At 38.0% G+C, this 24060-nt stretch overlaps 1 protein-coding gene across 1 annotated transcript in view; it reads left to right on the top strand.

The window, feature by feature from the left end:
- BPIFB3 (BPI fold containing family B member 3) overlaps nucleotides 1-23754 on the top strand; it is a 32507-nt gene extending 8753 nt beyond the window's left edge. The window contains exons 5-15 of the mRNA XM_051973720.1: nucleotides 2873-2936; nucleotides 3824-3884; nucleotides 5024-5115; nucleotides 5809-5988; nucleotides 7199-7252; nucleotides 11574-11744; nucleotides 13799-13866; nucleotides 18369-18411; nucleotides 20669-20732; nucleotides 22574-22650; nucleotides 23719-23754. Of these exons, the coding sequence (XP_051829680.1) occupies nucleotides 2873-2936; nucleotides 3824-3884; nucleotides 5024-5115; nucleotides 5809-5988; nucleotides 7199-7252; nucleotides 11574-11744; nucleotides 13799-13866; nucleotides 18369-18411; nucleotides 20669-20732; nucleotides 22574-22650; nucleotides 23719-23754 (910 nt within the window). The remainder of the gene's footprint in view (nucleotides 1-2872; nucleotides 2937-3823; nucleotides 3885-5023; nucleotides 5116-5808; nucleotides 5989-7198; nucleotides 7253-11573; nucleotides 11745-13798; nucleotides 13867-18368; nucleotides 18412-20668; nucleotides 20733-22573; nucleotides 22651-23718) is intronic.
- Nucleotides 23755-24060: the final 306 nt, after the last annotated feature.

Genomic DNA, 24060 nt, shown 5'->3' with positions numbered 1-24060 from the left:
TATGAATGGAGTTAGCAATCAGATTGGGGAGGAAATCATGTAAGGGCAAAGAGGAGCTTTCCACGCACTCTTAAGTGCCTGGAATTCTATTTCATAAGCAGCTACCTATTATATCTACTGGTAAATGTGTCTTTGAGGTAGAGGGGATGGTAGGGAAGAACTTGCGCTGTGGATGGCTTTGGCTGGTTTTCCCATGATCTTTGAGTCTTGTGAGACATGTGGGTTTGCATAATTCAAGAACACTAGAACTAGTGGAATAAAATACTCTGAAGTCACATTGGAACTCTGCCATTTTCTCCCCAGTTAGTTGTAATTTCATCTCTATGGGTCTCAGTTTCCCCCTGTATAAGATGAAAAGTATAGAATGAGCTTGGGAATGACCAAAAACTTGAGTCACTCTTCAATATAAATGTAGAGAAAGGAGAGGAGAGACTACTGAATTTAAAGTATTTATAGAATCATAGATGGTACCAGGTAGCAGTGCTAGGATTTGAACCCAGAACTTCTGACGACAAGTCTACCATTCTTTTTGCTGTGTTCTAGAAGTGTGACAATAAAAACTAAAAGCCAATTGGACAGAAGTTGCAAAATATTACTTGGATTCCTCATCTTTGCCAGAGGACCGAACCATTGACTTGGTCACTAAGTCAGACAATGCCCCCTAGTGGACTCAGAAGGAAGGTTTTTGAGAAAGCTATCTTCCCTGGCTGGAGCCACTTTTTATTAGCAGTACAGCTCTGGTTGTTTTTAATTTTTAAAATTATATCTTCCTAGGTTAAAATACATAGAGTTGTCTGGTGAGAATGAAGAGATTTAAATTCTTGTTCTGCTACTGACTTTGGAAATTTGGGAAAGTCACTTTCCCTCTCTAGATTTCAGTTTCCTCATTTATAAAATGAGGGAGTTGGACTAGATCAGAGATGTGCTGGAACCAGCACAAACTGGCTTAAGAGAGCTGATTATTAAATTTTCAGTGTGAGAATTTACACCTCAGAAATTGGCAAATTACACATCAGGGCTTGATTGATTATTTTGTTGATTGCCTAGGGTTTAAAAGATGATGCTTCTTCATATTAATAATGCAGATTAAATTTAAAGGGGTATCATGTCTATATTTTGTTTTTTTAAAAAGCTGCTTGTTAAATATTTTTGATATTGCTGGACTAGACACATTTCATTTTTTCTTCCAACTTTTTTAGTCTATATAACCTATATCTTCTAAAGTTTTGACATTTTATGGTCTGTGATTTTGTACTGTGAGTTAATTAGTTTGGATAATTTGTATTTCTGTCATCTCCCAATGACTGAGCTCTCCCAGGGAACATTAGACTTTAGTCCACTTTAAATTCATATATCATGTACGTTCTTATGGAATGATGATGTCAGTAGAACGTGAGATTATAGTGAACAATTTCTCATATCAAAGCTCTGAGCCAATAGATAGGACTGTGATAGTGTATGCTCTATCCTCCTCCCATTCTTTTCACCTCCCCAGTAGGTGAGGGACAGGTACTCTCAGAGAACCTTGGATCTTAGGCTAGAATGCCTTAGTAAGGAAAACAAGAAGAATACTGGTGTTGCTTCTGATGGCACACTTGGGCAGAGGTATTGATAAGATCTTTCAAATAAGACCTGATCAGTTTGGGTGGGAATTGGGGCAGGGATGGGAGCTTCTGGAATAGGAATTGAAGAAGGCAAGAAATGGGGAAAAAAGAAGCTGAGACTATAAGAGCCCTATGTTGAGCTCCTCTATGCCTTCTATTTTCCACCTGCAGACTTTCCTTTCTAAGATCTTTACTTTTCAAGGTAGCCCTCAGGTTTTGCTACAGCCTGATTTTGCTGAGATATAAATATTTAGGGGAGTAAATAGCACCCCTGCCTCTTTATTGATGGGTCCTCTAGTTAGCCAATCTACAAACATCTATTAGACAGATTTGAACTCAGGAAGAATAATCTTTCTAACTTCAAGTTTAGCACTCTTTCCATTGTGCCACCTAGCTGCCCTACAAGCATTTAGTAAGTGCCTGTTATATGCCAGAACTGTGCTAAATGCTGGGGATGTTTAAAAAAAGTGAAACAAAACAAAAGTGTCCTTTAAAGAGCTTCCATTCTAATGGGAAAGATGACTACATAGGTGTATATGTTATACAATATAGATACACACACATATAAACACACATTAGTATGTGTTTGCATGCGCGTGTGTGTGTGTGTGTTTGTGTGTGTATGTGTTTGTGTGTGCTAGCAACTAGGGGAATCAGGAAAGGCTTCATGTCAAACAGAGAATCTTAACTCAGGATCCATGAAATTGGTTTTTAAAAATATATATATGTACATGCACACAAATATATACGTACATATTGTTTGATAATTATAGCAATATAATTAATTCCCCTTGCAATAAAATGTATTTTATTTTATGGATTTAAAAACATTCATTCTTTGGAGACGGAGTCTATCCACAGATTTCACAAGATTGTCAAAAGAGTCCAGGACACAGAAAGGTTAAGGTGGTATTTGATTTGAGTTTTGAAGCAAATCAAGGAATAGTAAGAGGATGATGTGGGGAGGCTAGGGAGAGGAGGATGACACAGGCATGGGAGTAATCAGTGCTAAGGCATGGAGACAGATGTGGAGTAGCCTGCGTTGAGAACATTAGGAAAGTCCTGGTGATTGAACCATTGATTCATATGTAAGAAGGTTGGAATGTGCCATACCTACTCTGCCTCCTAGAGACATCTTGTGCTTCTCACAAGTCCTAGACTGGCCTCAGAACCATGAAAACCCTGGAGGGATACAAGGGTCTCCCATCCCTTAGGGAACATGTGGTCCTGCACGTTCTAGGATTAACCCTTCTGTTGCTTTGGCTTAGGCTGCTGCCAGCCCCACTCTTTGGTGTGGTGGAACAGACACTCTTCAGGGTGCTGCCCAGACTGGTGAGTCTCCAAACTGCCAAATTGCTGCCCTCCAGCTGACCCTGGAAGTCTGGATCCTGCTGAAAATTTATATAACTTCACAAATGACACCTAAGTTAAGCCCTTAAATCTCTGCATCTAAAATTCCCTCATGAAAACCTTCTTAGGTAATTCCATCTGAGCCTATCAGCTCCCATAACAGTTAGTTGTTTTGGCAGAAGAGGCAGGGGAACAAGGATGTTGATAATATTAATAATTATAATGACAGCTAGAATTTATATAGTGATTTATGGTTTGCAAAGTGTTTTATACTTATCTCATTTTATCCTTACAACAACCCCTAAAGATGGGTGCTATTACAGATTTGGAAACTGAGGGAGAGCTTAAATGACTTGTGTAGAAATTTATCCCAGATCTTAGGATCATAGAATTAAAGCTGGAAAGAACTTTCAAGGTCATTCTATTTCCCCACATTTTGTGATTGAAAAAAACTAAGGAGCAGAGGGTTGTGACAAGAAACACATAGTAAATTGCTAGATTTGGGGTCAGGAAAACCTGAATTTAAAGCCTACACAAACACTTATTTTCTGTATGATTAATCTATCTCAGAATCTTCAACCTAAAATGGTGATAATAATAGCACCATCTTTCTAGGACTGTTGTAAGCATTGAAGAATGTATATATACATTTTGTAATCCTTAAAGTGCTATATATAAATGTTATTATTTTTATCATCATCATCATTACTATTATCTAAAGAATCCTTGTTATGGAAAGAGTAATTGAAGCCCAGAGAGGGATCATGGGATCACAGACCTAGAATGGAAAAGGAGCATCTAGTCCAACCTTCTCTAAATCCTACAATCCCAAGACTCTTCCAATTGTGTCTTCTTTCTCTTCTGTGCAGCTGTGTCCTATTGTAAACAGTGTCCTTGAGGTGGTGAATGAACTCCTAGGCTCTGTGCTGTGTAAGTCATGGGGACTGCTCTCTCTGCTTGGCTTCTTCTGTTTCTCTCTCTATTGTCACATAAGGACTTAAGGTCTGTGTGAACTTGGCCTGATTATTCTCTTTCTTAGAGACTCAGTTTCTTCCTATAGAAAATGGGACTGATAATTCTTGTCCTATAGATTTTACAAGGCTTTTGTTAGGCAAATCTATCTAGAGAACATGAATAAAAGCTCTGGACCTCATTAGGCAGATGCGAACAGATGTGTGATATCTCTATTAATAATTAGAGCTGACAGTTCTATAGAACTTCCATTTTACTAAAGTGTTACATGGATCAATGCATCCTCACAGCAGCCTCTGACTTAGGCAGGACTGATTGCTTTTTACACATGATGAAAACTCAAGTCCATAAAACCCCAGGTGATCTGTCCAAGGTAGTCAGCACAGAGGCAGAATTTGAATTTGGCTTCTCTTTCCATTGTATCACTCTGCCTCTTGTGCAATGAGAAAGTCACTTAAAAATTTTTAATGAAAACAAATTCTTAATACATTTATTTTTTCCCAATTACATGTAAAGATAGTTTTCAATATCCATTTTTCTAAGATTTTGAGTTCCAAATTTCCCTTTTTCTCCTTTACTTTTCCTCTTCTCAAGATAGCAGCAATCTGATGCAGGTTATACATGTACAATCATTTTAAACATATTTCCATATTTATCATATTGTGAAAGAAAAATCAGAACAAAAAGGAAAACCCATGAGAAAGGAAAAAAAAAACAGCAAAAAAGGGAAAATAGCATGCATTCAATTTCCATTGTTCTTTCTCTGAATGCGGATAGCATTTTCCAAGTCTATTGGAATTGTCCTGGATCCCAGTATTGCTGAGAAGAGTTGTTGATTATCACACTATCTTGCTGTTACTATATACAATGCACAATGTTTTCCTGGTTCTATTCACTTCACTCAGCAGAACTTCATGAGAAAACTCACTTCTAAGACTATTTCAACTAAAACACATATTAGATGCTTGAAAACATTAGACTAAGTTCCATGAACATACTTATAAAAGTTAATGTGAAATTTTGAATACAGATGCATAGGAGGGATATAGTGAGTGGGAGTCTCTAATTTAATGTTACTCCATTCTTTTTTCTTATAGCCCTTGTCCCCCTTGGTGCCCTGGGCACTGTGGAATTCACATTGGCTACCCTGCCCCTCATCTCCAACCAGTATATCCAGTTGGACATCAATGTGAGTCAGCTTAAAAAGATGTAAAGTATCATAAATGAGATTTGTGAATGACTCACCTTTTTCTTTCTGTAAAGGTGGGGGGCTTGGGATTGTTGCAGGTCATTCTTCAGCAATCTAGATGCTTCTTAGAGAAAACTTGGATGTAGGTGCTTAACTGGATAGGGTTCATGGCAGCTTTTATTGAAAGAATAGCTTTCAGACTTAAAAGAGAACCGAAAAATCCTGAACCATACCTGAACAGGAAACCCTTCTCTATTTCTTGGGAAGTGGTCATTCCACCTCTATTTATACTATCTTCTTTTGCACTAGTTAGCTCATTATCTCCTGAGCAGCTTATTTTATTGTGGAATAGTTCTGATTTAAAAAAAAATTCTGCCTTTTATTGAATTGCAGTCTGCCCTACTGTAATTTCTCCCTATTGGTTCTAGTCCTACTTTCTGGGAGCCAAAAGACAATGTCTGATCCCTCTTTCCTTATGGCAGGTGTTTGGAGGTTTGAAAGCAACTTTTACATCTTTCTTAGTGTGTTGTTCTTCAGGATAGCAATGCCCATAGTCCCAGGGTCAGTTATTGTCATGCATGGTCATGGGTGGCAAGGCTGGGGTCCATATGGGGGTTGGAAGCCAATACACTTAGTTAGAATAATATCTTTTCCCACTTTCTCCATCTTGTCCCACTACCCTTTTGCCTGCAGCCTATAGTAAAGAGTGTGGCTGGTGATGTGATTGACTTCCCTGAGCCTCCAAAGCCCATCAATGTGCCTCCAAAGGAGGATCACACCTCCCAGGTGACAGTGCCATTGTACCTCTTCAACACTGTATTTGAACTCCTGAAAAGCAATGGGGCCCTGGACATTGACATCACACCTGAACTGGTAAGTGACAGAGGGCTAGGACTTATTACAGATATAGTAATACTTGCATAAGGGGTGATCTTCTCTGTTGGGCTCAGACATCTTGTTCTACTGCCATTTCAGTGAAGAGGCTGGAGCACTTCTCCAACTCTGCTCAGTGGAAAAAAATACAAATTGAGTTTGGAGGTCCTGGGTTCAAGTTCCAGCTCTGCTACTTAATCTCTATGATCCTGATCAAGTCATTTAAACTTAACCTTGATTTCCCTATCTGTAAAATGAAGGAATTGAACCAGATAAATTTTAAGGTCTTTTTCAACCCTGAATCCATTATTGGACTACTTTTCATATTCTCCTTTGAGTTTGGGCTGGTATTTGTCTTGAAGGGAACATGGGAAGTAGTGAGGTATGGAATAAAAAGCCTTGGATTCAGAGAAAAGGTGCAAAGTCCAAACCTTATCTCTGTGCGTAACTAGCTGTATGATCTTGGCAAATCAAATACTATACCTCTCCAGATCTCAGCCTCCTCAACTAAAAAAAACAAGCATAATAAATCCTTGGAAGTCATAGAATTGTGCTAAGGAAACTGTTTGGTGAGCCTTTTAAAAAACACTTTAAATATAGACAGTGTGAATTATTTCCCTGAAACTCAGTTCCTTCATGTATTAAAAGGAATATAATAAGGCCAGTCTCCATTGAGAGGGTAAACTATGAAAAAAAGTGCATTGAAAAATCCATAAAGATCGTTAATAGTGAAGTGGTGAGCTTGACCTAGACTAGAAAACAAGAATTAAAATCCAGCCTCAGATATTTACTAGCTGTATCATCTTGGACAAGTTATTTACTTCTGTTTCATTTTCCTCATCTGCAAAATGGGAATAATCATAGCACCAATCTCTCAGGATTGTTGTAAAGATCGATGTAAAATATTTGCAAATCTTAAATTGCTATATAAATGATACATGTGACAAATACACTGTATATTTCATATATACACATATGTATATGTATACATATATACATATAATCTATAAAATAATATATAATTTCCATATAATGTGTATTTATGAAGAATTAGTACAGGTAGAAGGAGAAGCGGGGAAATGGCCTTGTAGATCATTGACATTTCTCACTACTTGTGTCTCTTCTCCTTAAGCCCCATCCTCCCAATCACCATTTCAAGCCTTACATATATGACTCCTCCATTAATTGGGTGTGTCTGATTTGGGTACAGGTTCCTAGCAGTGTTCCCATGACAAGCATAGCTTTGGCAGAACTGCTTCCTAAGGTAGGTAAAATAGTCACCTTCTCTTCCTTCCTAGCCTGTCTCCTCCCCTCTGGGCCCTCCTTCCCTGCAAAGAAAAAACATATTAAGTGGGTCATAAGAGAAAATGGTATGTTTAATTAGTCTTGGACTACACTTTTGGCTGAATGAAGTCCACCCTATCTGATTTGACTGTAGGAATTAGAGCTGTATTACAGCCCAGAATATGAGGGGTTTGTCCAGATGCCAAGACCTTTAGGGGAGGGGCATTTTCTCCATGCTTCATCAGGAGAATGTGTTTCCCTTTGGACTTTGTATCTGTAGGCATTGAGGGAAAAACAAGCCTGGGAGAGGATGAAGTTGGACAGTTACAGGCCAGTGTAGGTCAGCGGAGAGGGATGGGAAGGTGTCCCTTTTTCTCTTCACAATTGTACCCCAGGTTGGAGTGTCTCTCCCAGGGTCCAATTCCCTTCCTTCTCCCCAATAGCAAGAGGGTTTAACTGGTCTAGTTCTCCTCCCTCACTTGAATTTGCTTGGGATGCTGGGAATTTGCCTCAAGAGAGACCAGGATACAAAGAAGATCACAGACATTGGTTCTTTGTAGTTGTGGTTTTGCCATTAATTAACTATGAGATCTTGAAAGAGTAATTTCCTATCTTTGGGCATCAATTTCTTCCTTTGTGCAATAAGGGAATTGGATTAGAGCATCTCCAAAGCTCCCTTTATTGATGTTATTAAAAATTCATGTTCAGATATATCTGACTGATACAATTTTTCTTGAGAACAAATTTTCATGGAAGGAAAATTTGAAGTTATAGTTGGCTTAAAGAGGACTTAGAGAAAAATGAGGGCACTAAAGATTGATTAAATCATTTAGCAAACTGGGTTAGTATTTTTAATACGCAGGGTCCTGTCCTTGGTGATGGGGATGCAAAGATAGGAAAAACTTAAGAGACTCTTCCCCAGAAGTTTACATATTAATGACATGGATGGGAGGGGGAAAAAGTGGGGAGAGTAGGGGGGGAGAAGATAAATATAGAAATAAGGGTGCTTCAAGTAAGTGTGAGTGAAATACAAAAAAGAAAGTAGAAGAAAGTCCAGGTAAAGGGCTTTGAGATTTTTCAGGAGGGAGAGACCATATTTGAGCCCATTCAATTCAATTAATTTAATTTCAACAAGTGTTAAATGCTGTAAAGAATGATAGAAACCATTGGGAATATAGAAATAAGGGGAGGAACAATGAGAGCTTGCATTTACATAGAATATTAAAGTTTGTAAAACTCCTTATATGGCATCTCATGAGATCTCATGGAAAAGTCCTATATCTTCAAGGAGCAGATGCATTCATTGGGTAACACATACACAGATAAGTATAATACAAGGAAGACTATAATTGGGGAAGAGAAGGGTAAAATGAACAAACATTTGTTAATTCCCTACTGTTGTTGAGTTTTGTCCAATTTCTTGTGACCTCATGGACTACAACATGCCAATACTGTCAATAGGGTTTTCTTGGCAAAGATGCTAGAGTGGTTTGTATTTTCTTTTCCAGATCATTTTTCAGATGAGGAACTGTGGCAATCAGAAGTAAAGGTACTTGCCTATAGCAACACAGCTGTAAGTGTCTGAGGCAGTATTTGAACTCAGGTCTTTCTGACTCTAGGGACAGCTAGGTAGTATTCATCTTCCTCAGTTCATGAAGACTCATCTTCCTGAATTCATAATTTGACTTCACATGCTTATTAGCTTGTGGCCCTGGGAAGGTCCTTTTGCCCTGTTTGCCTCAATTTCCCTATCTGTAAAATGAGTTGGAGAAGGAAATGGCAAACAACTGTAGTATTTCTGCCAAGAAAACTCTAAATGAGGATATGAAGAGTTGGACATGACTGAAAATGATTGAACAACTTCCTGACAGTATCCATTAAGTTTTCTACTTGCTCTAACTATATGCTAGCAATTGAAGATAAGTAATAAAAAGATGCCTGCTCTCAAGGACCTTTTAGTCTGTCTGACTGTCTGTCTGTCTATCTATCTATACAGAATACAAACAAAATAAATATATTTAGGAGGGAGAGCATTAGTGGTTGAATCAGGAAATGGTTCACATAGAAGGAAGTGTTTGAACTGAATTTTAAAGGAAACTAGAGTTTTTGAGAGGCTGAATTTAAAAACAGAGGGTAAGTCAGACATGGAGCACAGTACAAAAGTACACAAAAAGAAAATAGGATATTATGTGGGGGGAATAGCAAAAAGGCAGTTTGTCTGGATAGTGAACTTTGAAAAGGGGAGATTTGACAAAATGATATAAGAAAACCTGAGGAGAGAGAGTTCTGTTTCAGTTGGGGAGATCAGCTTCCTAGCCCCTGAGCTAAACCTTGCAATGAAATAAGTATTCTGAAAGGTGGAACTGTGGAGATATTATATTCTAGACATGGGGGATGGTCTGTGTAGAGGGGTGACATGGAAATTTGTATTTAGGTAACAACAGACTGCCAATTTGACTACAATATAGTGTATATGGTGGTAAATAATGTGAAACAAGACTGTCAAAATAGGTTGGAGATGGAGTGTCATCTAATTCAGTCATCAAGCATTTAGTAGGTACTTACTATGTCAAGTCAACAAGGGCACCATATTTATCAAATACTTGAAGATACTATGGTCCTTGCCCTCAAAGGTTTACAATTAATGGAAACTATTACGAGTCTGGAAAGGTGTCACATGCAGGTCTCTGAACTGTCAGATTAAAGCTTTTATATTTGATTCTAGGAGAAATAGGGAGTCAATGGAAGTTTTTGAGCAGTGGAGTCTAGATGAAATGTGAGGTTTTTAACTAGTGTGGTTGCTATGGGAGTGGAAAGAAGAGGATGGGTGTGAGAGGTGCTGTGGGGACAGAATTAGCTGGATTGGGAAATGGATTGGGAACAGTGGAGAACAAGGAAAGTTTCATGAAGAAAGGTAGTCACTTCTCCTTTGAGAGAAAGGAAGAAGTTCATTTCCAACAAGGAGGAGAGCAGAGGTAGAGAGGTAGAAGAAAAAAAAAGAAATAGGCAGAATAGTGCAGTTTAACTGAAATATAAAGTATCTGAAGGTAAATAAATCTAAGTTTAGATTAATCAAGTGTGATATTTAAAAAAACACACATTTTTCCCCCAGTAATAGGGGGAGAGATGGGCAAAATAATCTTATGTGTCATACACTAGTGTTATATATATGAGTGAAAGGATGTTTTTGTTCACCTGAGCAGACAAAGTGGGCGTTAAAGGAATTTTGGTTAGATAGTAGATAGAACTTTTTGATTAGAAGAAAAGATAGGTGACATAGATTCGGATATCCAAGTGAAGTTTTGGAAATTTAGGATTTGAATAATGAATGAAAGAAAAAGCATTCATTTATCACTTTCTGTGCCTGGTACTGTGAAAATGCTGTGGATACAAAAATAAAAAGCTAGTCCCTTTCCTCAATGAATTTAATAGAGGAAGATATTAAATATAGTGATCAGGAAGAAAGTATTTTGGACAAGGAAAGACTAGGAGGGGATGCAGAACTATTGGATATTGTGCTGCTTTGATTAGGGTTTCCAGAGCAAGAGATGGAAAGGGGTTAAGTTGTTAAGTACTCTGTGGTCTGGTATGAAATCAGCCAGGAGATAGTGATGTAGGGTTTGGGTTAGACTAGAAAGGTCCTGAAAGTTTGCACAGGCAGCTCCCTTTCCTAAAGAGCATCAGTGCAGGTCTATGCCACCTAGAGGAATTTCTGAAATTCCCTACCACCAAGAGCTGTTACTAGCAATTTTGTCACCTGGAACAAAGAAATCTAAAGATACGTTCAAACAACTTTTAAAGACAAATTCAGGGATTTTTGAGGGAATTTTGGATGTTGAGACAAAACCCTTGGATGTGATAGAGGCCCTGGGACACTGAGGTGTAAGGGAGGCAGAAACCCCAAGTACACTTGAATTACTTTAGGGTCCCTGATGGGTGAGGAAAAGGGGAGCAGAGGAGAGGGATTGGAACTCTAATGGTTTTCTATATTAATTAGTTATTTTTGCTAACTAGGAGTTAAGCCTGATTGTTTCTGCATCAATTGCTAAAGGAATACAAGTACTGTTATCACAGTTCCCAATTTTGATGCCCTTGGGAAAATCCCTGATTGCCTTATCCTAATGACAACTGTTTTTCTAGCACTAGGAGGCTGGGATTCTCTCCCTTGCTCCTCTTATTTCATCTTCAGAATCTACTGTTCTTTTGAGCTCTAAAACTTTCTAATTTTAAATTTATCTTGTTTTTTGACTGTTTTGTTCCTTAGCCTTTACTGTGGAAACTGACTCTCATTTCTCCCATAGGCCCTGGGAACTCTGCCCCCAGACCAACTTTTGTTGATCTCATTGAGGGTGAAGGAAGTACCAACGTTTATGCTCAAAAGTGGGAAAGCTTCTTTGTCCCTCACTGCATCTATGGAAGTGTTTGTTTACCACCCCCATGGGACATCTCAATCCCTATTTTCACTGAATTCGGTGAGCATCTAGCCTTTCTGCTTTTCTGGGATCACAGATCGGAAAACATCTAAGTTGAGGTAACAATGAAAAGTGTGGAAATGTCATAGAGTTCATAATGTGAGTATTTGAGTTCAAATCCTGCTATCCTACTTAGTATGGTTACCACTACCACGGCCACTGCCACCAGTGGATTGAGAATCAGAGGACTACAGTTTGAGCTTCATCATTGCCATTTATTGTTTACATGAACTTGAGAAATAATTTCACTTCTTTGAGACTCAATTTCTTCAAGAGGCCAATATTCATTGCACTACCTCTATCTTAGGTTTTTGTGATAAAATTTATTGCAAACCTTCAATTTCTCTATGTGTATTATATTATACAATATTTTTTATTCCTGAGAATAATGATGACAATACCAACAATGATTGAAATAATAGCAGCATATTACACTTGAGAGGTCAAACACTATATTCACCTCAGGAGTCTAGATTTCTTCTTACAAATTGGCCTTCAGGTGCCAACCTACAAATGTCCAGGAAAATCAGGGTTCCATAATGAAATACCTAACCCCTTACATTTAAGGGTTGTTGGAGTAGGAATACATATTGGATGATAGCCCCTTCTGGTGAAATGCACAACGAAGGAGCAGAGAGATGAATGGAGGGTCAGGAAAGGGCTATAGAAAAATAGAATAAACAATGTCAGAACTAAAAGAGACCTTAGTACAAAGTTAGAACTGAAAGTAAACTTAGAGAATATATAATCCAAAAAGGCATAACAGCTACCATGTGTATGACACTTTAAGGTTTGCCAAGCACTTTACAAATATTAATTAATTCTTACAACAACTCTGAGAGATAATTGCTATTATTATTACTCTTTTATAGATGAGGAAACTGAGGAAGACAGAGATTAAATGATTTGTCCAAGGTCATACCATTAGGAAGTGTCTAAGGTCATATTTGAATCTAGTTCACAGATGAGGCTCTATTCACTGAGCCACCTAGCTGCCTTTCTTACTGGGAAATCAAATAACTCCCTGAGATCTGTTGAAGATCTTATCTTTAAAAGGCCAAGGTCTCCCACTCCATGCAGGACCATCCCCAGTTGTCTTGATCTATATCTGGCCACTGGACTTAGAAGGCTCTGGAGAGGAAAGTGAGGCAAGTCACCTTGCACAGCTCTCCCTCACTTACATTTAATTCACTTGCATGTCATGGCATTGCCTGCCTGATGTCATGGTCTCTTCAAGAATGAAAGGCAATTAACAACAACAAATAACTTTCCAGTAAGTATCAGGGATAAAGTCTCCTTATTCTAGCTCAGTGCTTCGCCCACTCACAACTCTGGAATTTATAGCCTCTTCAGTATCTAAATCTCTGTACTAATTTTTTTTTTCATGTGCAATTTTTTTTTTTGTTTTTCATCTGGGAAATTATCTCTGATTCCATAGTGGGCATGAGGGGCGGGGTTGGTGAGATAATAGAAAGATTTACTTAATTAAGATTATTCAAAGAATTGACGCAGAGAAAGATAAGTAGAACCGGGAAGACAATTATTAGATGACAACAATGAGTAAATGGAGAGAAAAAAAAAAGAAAGAACAGAGGAAAGAAGAAAGAAAGGCTGAATAAATCAATTTTGGTCCAAGAGATAAAGTACATTTTCCCACCTTTCTTTGCAGAACTGAAGATCTGTCCGTGAGTGTGGATATTACACATACTATAACACAAAGTCGGTGGTGTTAATTGATTTCGTTGAACAACTATCTTTCTCTTTAAAAAATTATGATTATTTTAAAAATTAAGGATGATAGATAAGGAAATGAGAGAGACATATTTAGAAATGAATCTTGGATGAAAACAAAAGTTATCAACAAAAATAAGGACATTATTCATTGTTCAAGGAAACATTGTTCAAAGAGAAACAGTTGGCATAAAATTCAACTTTTAGATCTATATTCCATAAAGTGAGGAATGCCTATTCTATTTTTTCATTCAATTTCAATGCTCTGAAAACTGACAAAAAATCAGATTAATGTTGCTTATATATATATTTTTTTCATCAAGGTACTGGCAATGAGTGCTCAGCTAGCTACCTCAGCAACTAAACTACACTTATCACTCTCCCTAGAACGGTAAGACTTTATTGCCTCTTTGTTGTGCTTTTAAATATAGAAGGACTTGCATTATCCACTTCACAGTGCCTTTTGAAAAGAAGTGAAAAGGAATTTAGAGATCATCTAGTCTAATCCTTTTATTTTACAGATGAAGAAACTGAAAGTCTGAAAGGTTAAGTCTCTTGTCCAAAGTCACAGAAGTGAAAGTGATGGAGCCAGGATTGAAAACCAGGTCAAAAGACCTGAAAGAGGGTGGGTCAGAGAGAGGATCCTTGAGGGGGAGTCCTTCAGAAATAGAGACACCAGTGCTCTTTCTATTTCCTCATACTAGAGACTTAACTGGTGTTAACTTATTGTAACCAAATTGAACTTTTCAGAGATAATCATAAAGAAATACATTTCTGAATCTATTATTGTAGAATACTTTGTTCATTTTTACTTGTAATTATTTATAACTTCTCTATTTAAGTAGGTAATATCATCCCTATTTTACAGATTGGAAAACTAATACCCAAAGAAATGAAGTGACTTGCTCATGCTCACATCTGGGCAATGTTAGTACTTGAATCCATGTCTTTTGACTTTAAATCATTTGCCCCTTTTATTCCACCAACCTACATTCTATTGCTATTGGTATTGAGAATATATTTTCTCTTTTACACAATCATTGCTTACATTTTAAAAATCCTTTTACAAGGGTAAAAATATTGGTTTTTCTATAGTCTATTAAATATCTCTCAATTGGTGGCAGGTTGATTGCTAAGACAGTAGATCAGATTGAACAAAGTATAATTGTTGGTTATGCCTTCTTCCTTCCCCCTCCAAATGTTACTTATTTTATCCTTGGGCTATAAGTGCAATTATTATCTGCATTTTACAGATGTGGAAATTGAGGCATAAAGACTTGCCCAGGGTCAAACACCTAAAAAGTTTATGAGACCAGATTTTTGAACTCATGTCTTCCTGACTCCAGGTGTAATGTACTGCCCACTGGGCTATCTATTGTCCTAATCTGAGTCTGAAAGTTTAGTCCCCTCTTTAGATAGAGTAATATGTACATTATATATGCATATATGTTATAATATATATGTTACTGTTTGTCCTTCATTTTCAAAGATGACTAGGATATCAGGGAGGTGATGTCATGACATGCAAGTGAATTGTGTTTTAGTGAGAGAAAACTGTGCAAGGTGACCAGTCTCATTCTCTCCTCTGAAACCATCTGGGTCTAGTGGCCAAATAGATATCAGGATGACTGGAAATGGCCCTGGATGCAGGAGGAAACCTTAGCCTTTTTAAGCTAATGTCTTTAATAAGTCTTAGTTTGAGGGAACACCCATTCAGTGATCAAGGGTAGGAAGCATTATATATGTGTACATGTTATACACATACACACACACAATATACATATCAGTCTATAAACATAGTATAGTTGCTCTGTATAGAATATACATACACACTATATTAATCGGCATTTCATGCATTAAGGCACAGCCATTTAGTTATTCAAATGGTTGGGACAGTTGGATAAATTACTTTGCAATTGATTCATTGTGTTTCCCTAAGCTAAATCTTACCTCAAGACTGTGAGACATATAGATTGTCAGAATTAAAGGGACCTTAGAACAGAGAAAGTCAGAATTGTAGAGACCTTAGAATAGAGAATGTCACAGCTGGAAGGACCTTAGAATGTATCATAATAAGCAATAGAGGAACCCAAGAATACAGAATTTGGAGTTCAAAGCTTCTTTAGCACATAATAATCAACATTGTCAGAGATGAGAGGACCCTACACGCCATCTAGTTCAACTCCATCATTTGAGAGAGATGGAAATTAAAGGTGAAAAAGAACTATCATATTAAGTTAGTGGCAGAGCTTAGGCTAGAGTTCTCCTGACTCTTGGTCCAGTGCATGGTCATGCTACCTTCTATTGCTCTTGCTTTGGTGACTGGCCCTGAGAATCCAGTCCTGTCTGTACTTTGGGCAGACTGCTCTGACCTTGGTTCTGATCAGAACTGTGTGAAAGAGGAAAAGCTTAGAGTAATGGCCAAGAAGATTTTAGGATTAGGGAAGTACAGGTTGAAGTCAATACCCCAGAAATTCCCTGCAGTTCTGGGATTCTTTGAATTTTTTTTTTTTTTTTGATTCTACTACAAAGACATTCAATGCCCAAGAATATATTTGATTACCTTGGTGAAATGATCCCTGAACTTGGGTATTTATCTCTCTAGCTCTTGTTTATTTCATCTCATAAAAGGAAATAGTTGGGTGTGACTGGATCTGACTAGATGAGACCACCCCCTCACACCTTTCATTTTAGGGCCTTGACTATCTGCCAGCCTTGATGCAGCTAAATGGGGACAGTGGATGGCATGCTGGGCCTAGAATTAAATTTAAAATCTAGTCTTACATACTTTCTAGCTGTGTGACTCTGGTCAATCCACTTAATCTCTGTTTGCTTCAGTTTCCTGTTTTGTGGAATGAAGATAATAAAAACATCTATTTCCCAGTGTTGTCGTGAGGATCAAAAAAGATGACATTTGTAATTACTGTAGCAACCAGTAGGTGTTTAATAAATGCTGATTTCTTTCCTTCCTTCCTTCCTTCCTTCCTTCCTTCCTTCCTTCCTTCCTTCCTTCCTTCCTTCCTTCCTTCCTTCCTTCCTTCCTTCCTTTTTTCCTCAGAGCCCACACACTGACATTTGAATGCTAAGGGTCCCTCTCTCTCATCTCCAACCTTTGTTCTCACTAGCTAGCTTTCAAATCTTCCTTGCCATATTTCTTTTCTTAGATTAGCCTGAGAAAGGCTCACCCTGACACATTTGACTTTTTCAGTGGCTGAGCAGGTTGTCTGACTAGGCAGTACAAAGAGACAGGTTAATGTCAAGCTTCAGAAAAGAACAATTGGCTTATTCTTGAGTTAGAGTTTTATTTATATCTTAACTCTAATCAATGATGTATGGATGCTAGGCTTCCTCTCTTTAAACTCCTTGTCTGTTAAAAAATTATAATTGTTGGTTGACACAGCCTCTTTTGCTATCCTTTCCCAAATCTCCTGTGCCTCAAGGTTATGGTTTAGATGATAAGCTAATCCCTACCAGTGTAGGTTTCTTTAGGTTCCAATCTCTCAGATAATCAGCTATTCCCTTCCAAGGAATTTAATACCTTAACCCTTAGTAAGTAAGAGATTTATTTTCAGTCAAGGACTTCAGAAAATATCTAGTCTGGAAGTTCTTAATCTGGGGTCCTTGAACTTGGGCATCTGTTTAAATATTTTTTGATAGCTGTATTTCAACATCATTGGTTTCTTTCATAGTCTTATATATTTTAATTGTTTGCATTTAAAAGCATTATTATGTGAAAAGCTCTATAGGCTTGACTGGACTGCATATATATGTGTATACATGTGCGCGCGCGCGCACACACACACACACACACACACACACACATTGTTAAGAATTCTCATAGTATATTCTCTTCATTTTACAGGGGAGAAGCCAGTGGCCCAGGCCACAGTGAATTAAAAGCAGAACAATCTCTTCCAGGGACAGGGACATAGGAAATATTCTAAAAGAACTCTCCTCAAACCACAGCCTCTCCATATATATCAGAACTATCCACAATTCCCTTTCCCCATTCCTTTTCTTTTTTTCTTTGTTCTCAGAACCAAAAGGATTTGTCTCTCTCTGAGCCCCAACAAAAGCACAGCAATCCAAACTAGCCATTGTGATTAGTGGTGTAGGGCTGCTCTCCCTTCTCTTTTCTTTCTTCTGGCTCTTCCTTGTTTCTTTGGGCTGTGGAGGTCAGCTTAATATAATGGAAATAATGGTGGATTTGGAATCAAGAAACTTGGCTTCAATTCTTGCTCTGTCATTTCCTAGCCATGTGACATCAGGTAAATTACTGTCTGTTGAACCTGGAGTCAGGAAGACCTAGCTCAGTCCAATGAACATTTATTAAGTGACTACTGAAGCACTTAATTTAGCAAAGGGCTCTGCTAAATGTTAGGAATCCAGTTAATAAATTCAATTAATAAAAAGAAAGATAGTCCCTATCCTGAGTTCAAATCTGGTTTCAAACATTTACTAGTTAGCTGTGTAACCCTGCATAAGCAAGTCATTTCATCTCTGTCTGCCACAATTTTACCATCTGTTAAGATGGAGAAAATAAGAGGACCCACATCCCAGGGCTGTGGTGAGCATCAGATGAAGTGATATTTGTAGAGAGACTAACTAGCATGGTGCCTAGAAAATTGTAGGCACTAAATAAATTATATATGTGTACATAGTGAGACTTCTTTTCTTTCTTCTCTGGACCAAAGTTTTTTTAGCTACAAAATGAAAGGTTTATTATCTAATTATCTCTAATTATCCTAATAGGAATAAGGTTTTAGAGAAATGTGTGGGTTTGGAGGAAGCTCAGGGGCTTACATTCAGCTTTGTAAGCTCTCCCCTGTTTTCTCTTTGGGAGCCCTAGGCACACAATACATAACCTGTCAATATTTCTCTTTATCTCTGCAGACTCACTACCAAATTGGTTTCTTCCTATTCTTCTAACTTTGATGTAAGTTTTTGGGGAAGACCTTGGGGTTAAAAGGGAGTGGGTTACTCCTGGATCCAACACCATAGATTGCTTATGTGAAAAGAATGGGCTTAGTCACACAGTCCCCACTGTTTTCATTAACCCCAATCCCAGAAAGAACATGTTCCTGGGGTTCAAAGAATCAGAGTACAATCACTTGGAGGGTCTGAGATGCTGTAGGGAAGGCAGATATCCAGCAGATTCAAGGGGGCAGCTGGAGCCCGCTGATGCTGTGTCTCAAAGATATGCACACAGCATGGTAAACTTTCTTCTCCTCCTATCCCCTCCTTCTCCCTTTGGTGAGTATCTTTTTCCCTTTCTAATTTACTGCTCATGCAGACTATGACTTGAAGTTCCTGGGATAATTTTGGTGGCCCAGCAATCCCATCCATTCTCTCAGATGATCCTCACAATAAGGCATGTCTGCTAACATCCATTTTTAAAGAAGATGCAGGGAGGTATAGAGACTGAGCAACTCAACCTAGAATTCACAACTCTTAATTATGTGTCTTTTCTACAGTATCAGGCTGATGCTCTTGACAGAACACAACTATTTGGTGTAGACAATAACTGGGATTCTTGAATGCCACGAATTAGGTGATCCTTGGAAACCTGAAAGAGGACGTTTTAGAATCAAGGCTGGTGCTCTATCCACTGTGCCACCTAGCTGCCCCTCTCTGGTGATTTTTAAAGGAATGGTCAGGTTTTGGATGACACTTGTGTCCATAGAACTAATAGTTATGGAGTTATGGGGTTTTACCTTTTGAGACTGTTTCTTTCATTCATTTGACAAACATTAAATGCTTGCTATGTGATAAACACTGGAGATATAAAGAAAAAGCAAAAACAGTATCTGTTCTCAAGTTCTTTACATTCTAATCAATGAGACAAGATGTATCTATGTAGATAAATAGAAGCTAGGTAGAAAGTAGATACAATGTAATTTTAAAGGAGAAAGCCTAAGCAGTTAGGGGTGGGGAGAATAAAGCAAAGGCCTTCTGCAAAAAAAAAAATCATTTTAATTGCGGCTTCAAAAAATCAATGAATCCTAAAAGAAGTGGAGGGGAGGAGGGATCATGTATTAGTCATGGGGAACACCTGGTATAAAGGCAGGAAAAGAACCAATGGGTATTGAAAACTAGCAAGTAGGTCAGTATAACTAAACTGTTGAGTTTGTGAAGGGAAGTAATGTGAAAGAAGATTGAAAAATTAGGGAGGAGGCAAGTGATGAAGAGCTCTAAATGCAAGAGGAATCTAAAATTCATCTTAGAGATAATAAGGAAACTCGAGTTTATTAAGTAGATAGAGATGACATGGTCAGATCTTAATGTTAGGAAAACCATCTTTGTAGTGTGGAGGATGGATTGGAACCCAAAGAAATCTAGTCAGAACCTCCCCCCCTCTCATACATATACACACACACATATATTCTTCCTTTTTCATTGGATGGTTGAAGTAGAAGGTGGAGAAAATAAATACTTGTTAATTGAAAAAAATTAATGATAAAAAGGCTATTTCAATAGTTCAGTTAATGGTGGCTGTGTGAATGGAGAGAAGGAGATATATAAGAAAAATATTGTGGAGAAAGAAACAAGATTTGGCAACTGATTAGATATTGTGGAGTAAGAGGGAAGATTTGAGGATGACACTGAAATAATGGGTGACTGGAAGAATGATGGTTCTTCAATATTAGGAAAGTTTAGAAAAGGAGAAGGTTTTAAGGAAAAGGAAATATAAAGTATTCCAGGTAGGACTGGATATGAAAGTGAGTTGAATAATGAAGAGGTGACCTTGAAGTATGAATAGTTTGTAGGTCATATGAAAGGTTGCTAAAGCCTCTTCCCCCCTCCCCATAACTCCATGGATTTAGTAGTTTCAGTTTCAGTTGCTCTCATTTTATAGAAGAGGAACCCCAGATTTAAAGAGGGGGAATCATGTGCACATGGGTGGCACACTGATAGATGGTGTTTTTCTGGGAAGCCTGAGAGCTGAGAATGGAATCCAGGTACTCACACAAGGTCAAACATGCTACATATGTACTGTTAGAAGCTCTCTTAGATAGCTTATATGGCTGTCTGAAGGTAGCAAGGATCTTTCTCTCCTGTGAAACAGCTCCTGGCAGGACTAGAGGCAAGTGTACTGGGCTTCTAATGGACACTATAGGTCACACATTAATGGAGGAAAGGAGACAACTGGACTTTAGCCATACCTGCCAACCCCTTTGTGTATTCCATTTCAGGTTTCACCTATAGAGGAGTGGCTCAGTGATGTCGTGCGGGCAGCCTACTTGCCAAAACTCAATGGTATGGAACATCTGACATTGTCATTTTTATTTCCATCTCTGTATTCCCATCCCTTACTTTAGCTTGGTGCTGCTAGTTAAGGGTCTATCCATGGTTTCTCCACCACTGGTTCTATAGCAGATACCTTTTATATGCATTAATGACTAATGTCTGGGGTTGATCTCTATAGGCAGTTTCTTAAGTAACTACAACCAATTCAATACTTGGCCTACAACCCGTAGATGAATAAAACCAGTGGGATCTCTCCTGAGATTCCCAACTTTGTCTTTTCACACAGGCAGGATTTACTTTCTGGCAAATGGTCAATCAACACACATTTATTAAGTGTTGTCTGCCAGGAATTGTGATAGATATAAAAGGTACAGAGGTGAAAGTAAAGTAAAAAAAATTATACCTGTATAATTATATATGAAAATATGCATGATGAATGCAAGATAATTTGTGGAGAGAGGGAAGGAGGTTCAGGAAAGTCACCATGTAGAAAGGAACTTGAGTTGAGTCTTAAGGCAACAAGGGATTGCTAAGGTAGTTATGAAAAGCTCGTACATTCTAGGGATGCTGGACATTTCAGTGTAAAATATAAAGTTAGGAATTAGAGCTTTGTGTATGAAGTTAATGAGTAAGATAGAATGGCTATCTTTTCAATTCCATAAACAAGACCCAGTGAAAGCATAGAAATCACATGTAAGGGAAATAAGGGTGAGTTAATAGATTGAGTGCTAATTTCAAAGTCAGGAAAACCTGAGTTCGAATTTGGCCTCAAATACCCACTAGCTATGTTAAGTAACCTAACTTCTGTTTGCTTTAATCTGCTGGAGAAGGAAATTGAAAACCATTTCAGTATTTAACAAGAAAGCCCTATATGGGGTCATGAAGAGTTGCATATAAAAGAATGATTGAAAAACAGATTGAATATTACTGTGAGCTTTGATCACAAATTTGAGTCTTGGATCAGGACTTGGTTCCTGCTTCCTATTCTTAGACAGCATAGTTTTGGTCTTTCCACCAATTCTGTTCTATGTGTTTGGCCTCAGAGTCACCTGAAAAGGAGAACTTTGGATATTTTATTTTAAACATTGCCTATACATTTATTTATACCATAAATATATAACCTGGGTTGATAATTATTATGCTGATCCCAGTTTTTTTTTTTGGGGGGGTGGTACATATTCCTTTCTGAGTCTATGTGCTCATAATCAGCTCTAATATTATCAGAGTCTTAGGTTGACCCCAGTTTCACACAGCTCCCTTTACTGAATGGCTGATTTGCTAAAGTGTATTTTCTTACAGAAAATAGAGATTCCCCTTAAAATGGCACTGACTCATTAGGATGGCATGATCTCTGAGTCATATCTTCAACAGAGAGATGAGTGTTGAGTTAGCCACACTCATTGCATATCAGTGCAAGGTCACAGACAGTCATCCACATTGTGTCTTTTGGATAGAGCAAAGCTAAGTGGTTGTCATCATAGGGATCAAACACATGATCTTTGTACAGAGTTCTAACCCACTGGACCAGTCAGGCACAGTATCATGTTAATGACAACTCTTACTTAACATTGTTCTGTGGCTCTGAGTTGAAATCATCTTACAAAAAATCACCTCAACTATCCTCCTTGTGAAATAAGGTGGGTGGTGTGATTTCTCCCCATTTTACAGGAAAGAAAACTGAGGAGATGGAAATCTAGCGGCTTGAAGTCATTCAAAGAATCAGTGGAGAGCTGGGAGAAATATTTGTCTACTAGTTCATGCCTCTGACAATTAGACTTAGCAGTTAACTTGCTTCACATTTCAGCTAATGTCTCGTTTCCTAATTGTTAATTGTTAATTCTTAATAACAGTGGAATTGGAAGTAGGCATCCCTCTGCCTAAGATCCTCAATGTGAACTATGCAAATGCTGCTCTGGAGATCATTGAAGTAAGTAAGGCCTTGAGAATCGATTTCATTTGGATGGGCTTTTCATGTTACAGTAGAGGGCAGTATCTCATAATTCACTTTCTGAGGCAGTTTAGATCACAGGTCTTGGAATCAGAACAAACCCTTACTAGATGTGACATTGTAGTCAAGTTACTCAACCTCTTTGCCTCAGTTTCCATATCTGAAAAGTGGGCATAATTATACTTATCCTATGGTTGTTGGGAGGATCAAATCAGTTCACATATATAAAGTACTTTGTAAACCTTATACAATATAGATTCTAGCTTTTATTATTAGCTATTTCTTTTGAATACAAAGTAGTTACCTTTCATTTTCTATTTTGATTTTCATAAGAGTGGTGCTCTGAAGTGGGCAGAACAAGCAAGGATTATTGTCTTCATTTTATAGATGGGAATAGGAAAGGGAAAGCACTTCATAAATCTTAAAAAATTACAGAAATGGAACTTTTTTGTTCATTACTGTTGTAGTTTTTGCATAGGAAAGAAAGTTGGCCTTGACATCAGAGGCTTTGATTTAGAATCTTGGCTCTGATATTTCTATAATCTTATGACTTCAGGCAATTTACTTAATATCCTGACCTATAAATGAGGAAGTTGAATTAGATTCTCTTTAAAACTTTTCCCCAACTCTAAATAATAATGATAATAATCAACAAACAATATACAATAATAATTGTAATATTTGGGTTATGTGGCTGCTAAGTAACAGAGTTGGGACCTAAACCCAAGTCTCTCAGAAAGACCAATCTCCTCTGAGCACCTCCTGTGCCCCTGGTCCTGTGCTATGTACAGTGGGGGGACCTGAGAAAGACAAAGCAAAAAGGGAATCAATAAATATTACTGAACTAAGTTACTAGGATCACTTAAACATTTCCTGAGTATCTTTTTTTGTAAGAGGGAATATTGGGCTCAGAGTAGTGATCCTGGAAATGACTAAGTCATAGTGCCTATTATCATTGAGGTTATAGTCTGTTGAGGGTTTGATGGAAATGTGTCTAGGAGGAGGTCAGAGAAATTTAATGGATCTATATTTAATTGGTTCTTCCAGAATGCTGTCTTGCTGACTGTGGTTTCACGAGGCTAAGGGGATGGAAGAATCCCCAGGGCTACTTTCTGAAGATATGGGCAAAACCCTTGAGCCTTTCTGGTTTGCTCTTATTCTGATTCCCTTGTGGGTCTTAGAGTAGATAAAAAAAAATCAACCCATGGATAGGCTGGCCCTTTGTGGTTTTCTGTGACTCCTTGACAATAGTGCCCAGGACAACTCACACGAATTCTTCTCCAGGAAAGTCTTTTAGGACATGGGGTACAAGTGGGAGAGTATTCAGGGTTTACCTCTGTAAATGCTCTTATTTCAATAAAGGATTCTACTATTTCTGCATTCTCTGGG

The sequence above is a fragment of the Antechinus flavipes genome, chromosome 2, assembly GCF_016432865.1.
Source record: "Antechinus flavipes isolate AdamAnt ecotype Samford, QLD, Australia chromosome 2, AdamAnt_v2, whole genome shotgun sequence".
NCBI classification, from domain to species: domain Eukaryota; kingdom Metazoa; phylum Chordata; class Mammalia; order Dasyuromorphia; family Dasyuridae; genus Antechinus; species Antechinus flavipes.
Note: the sequence above shows the minus strand (reverse complement) of the source record. Positions and strands in the feature narration are given on the sequence as shown.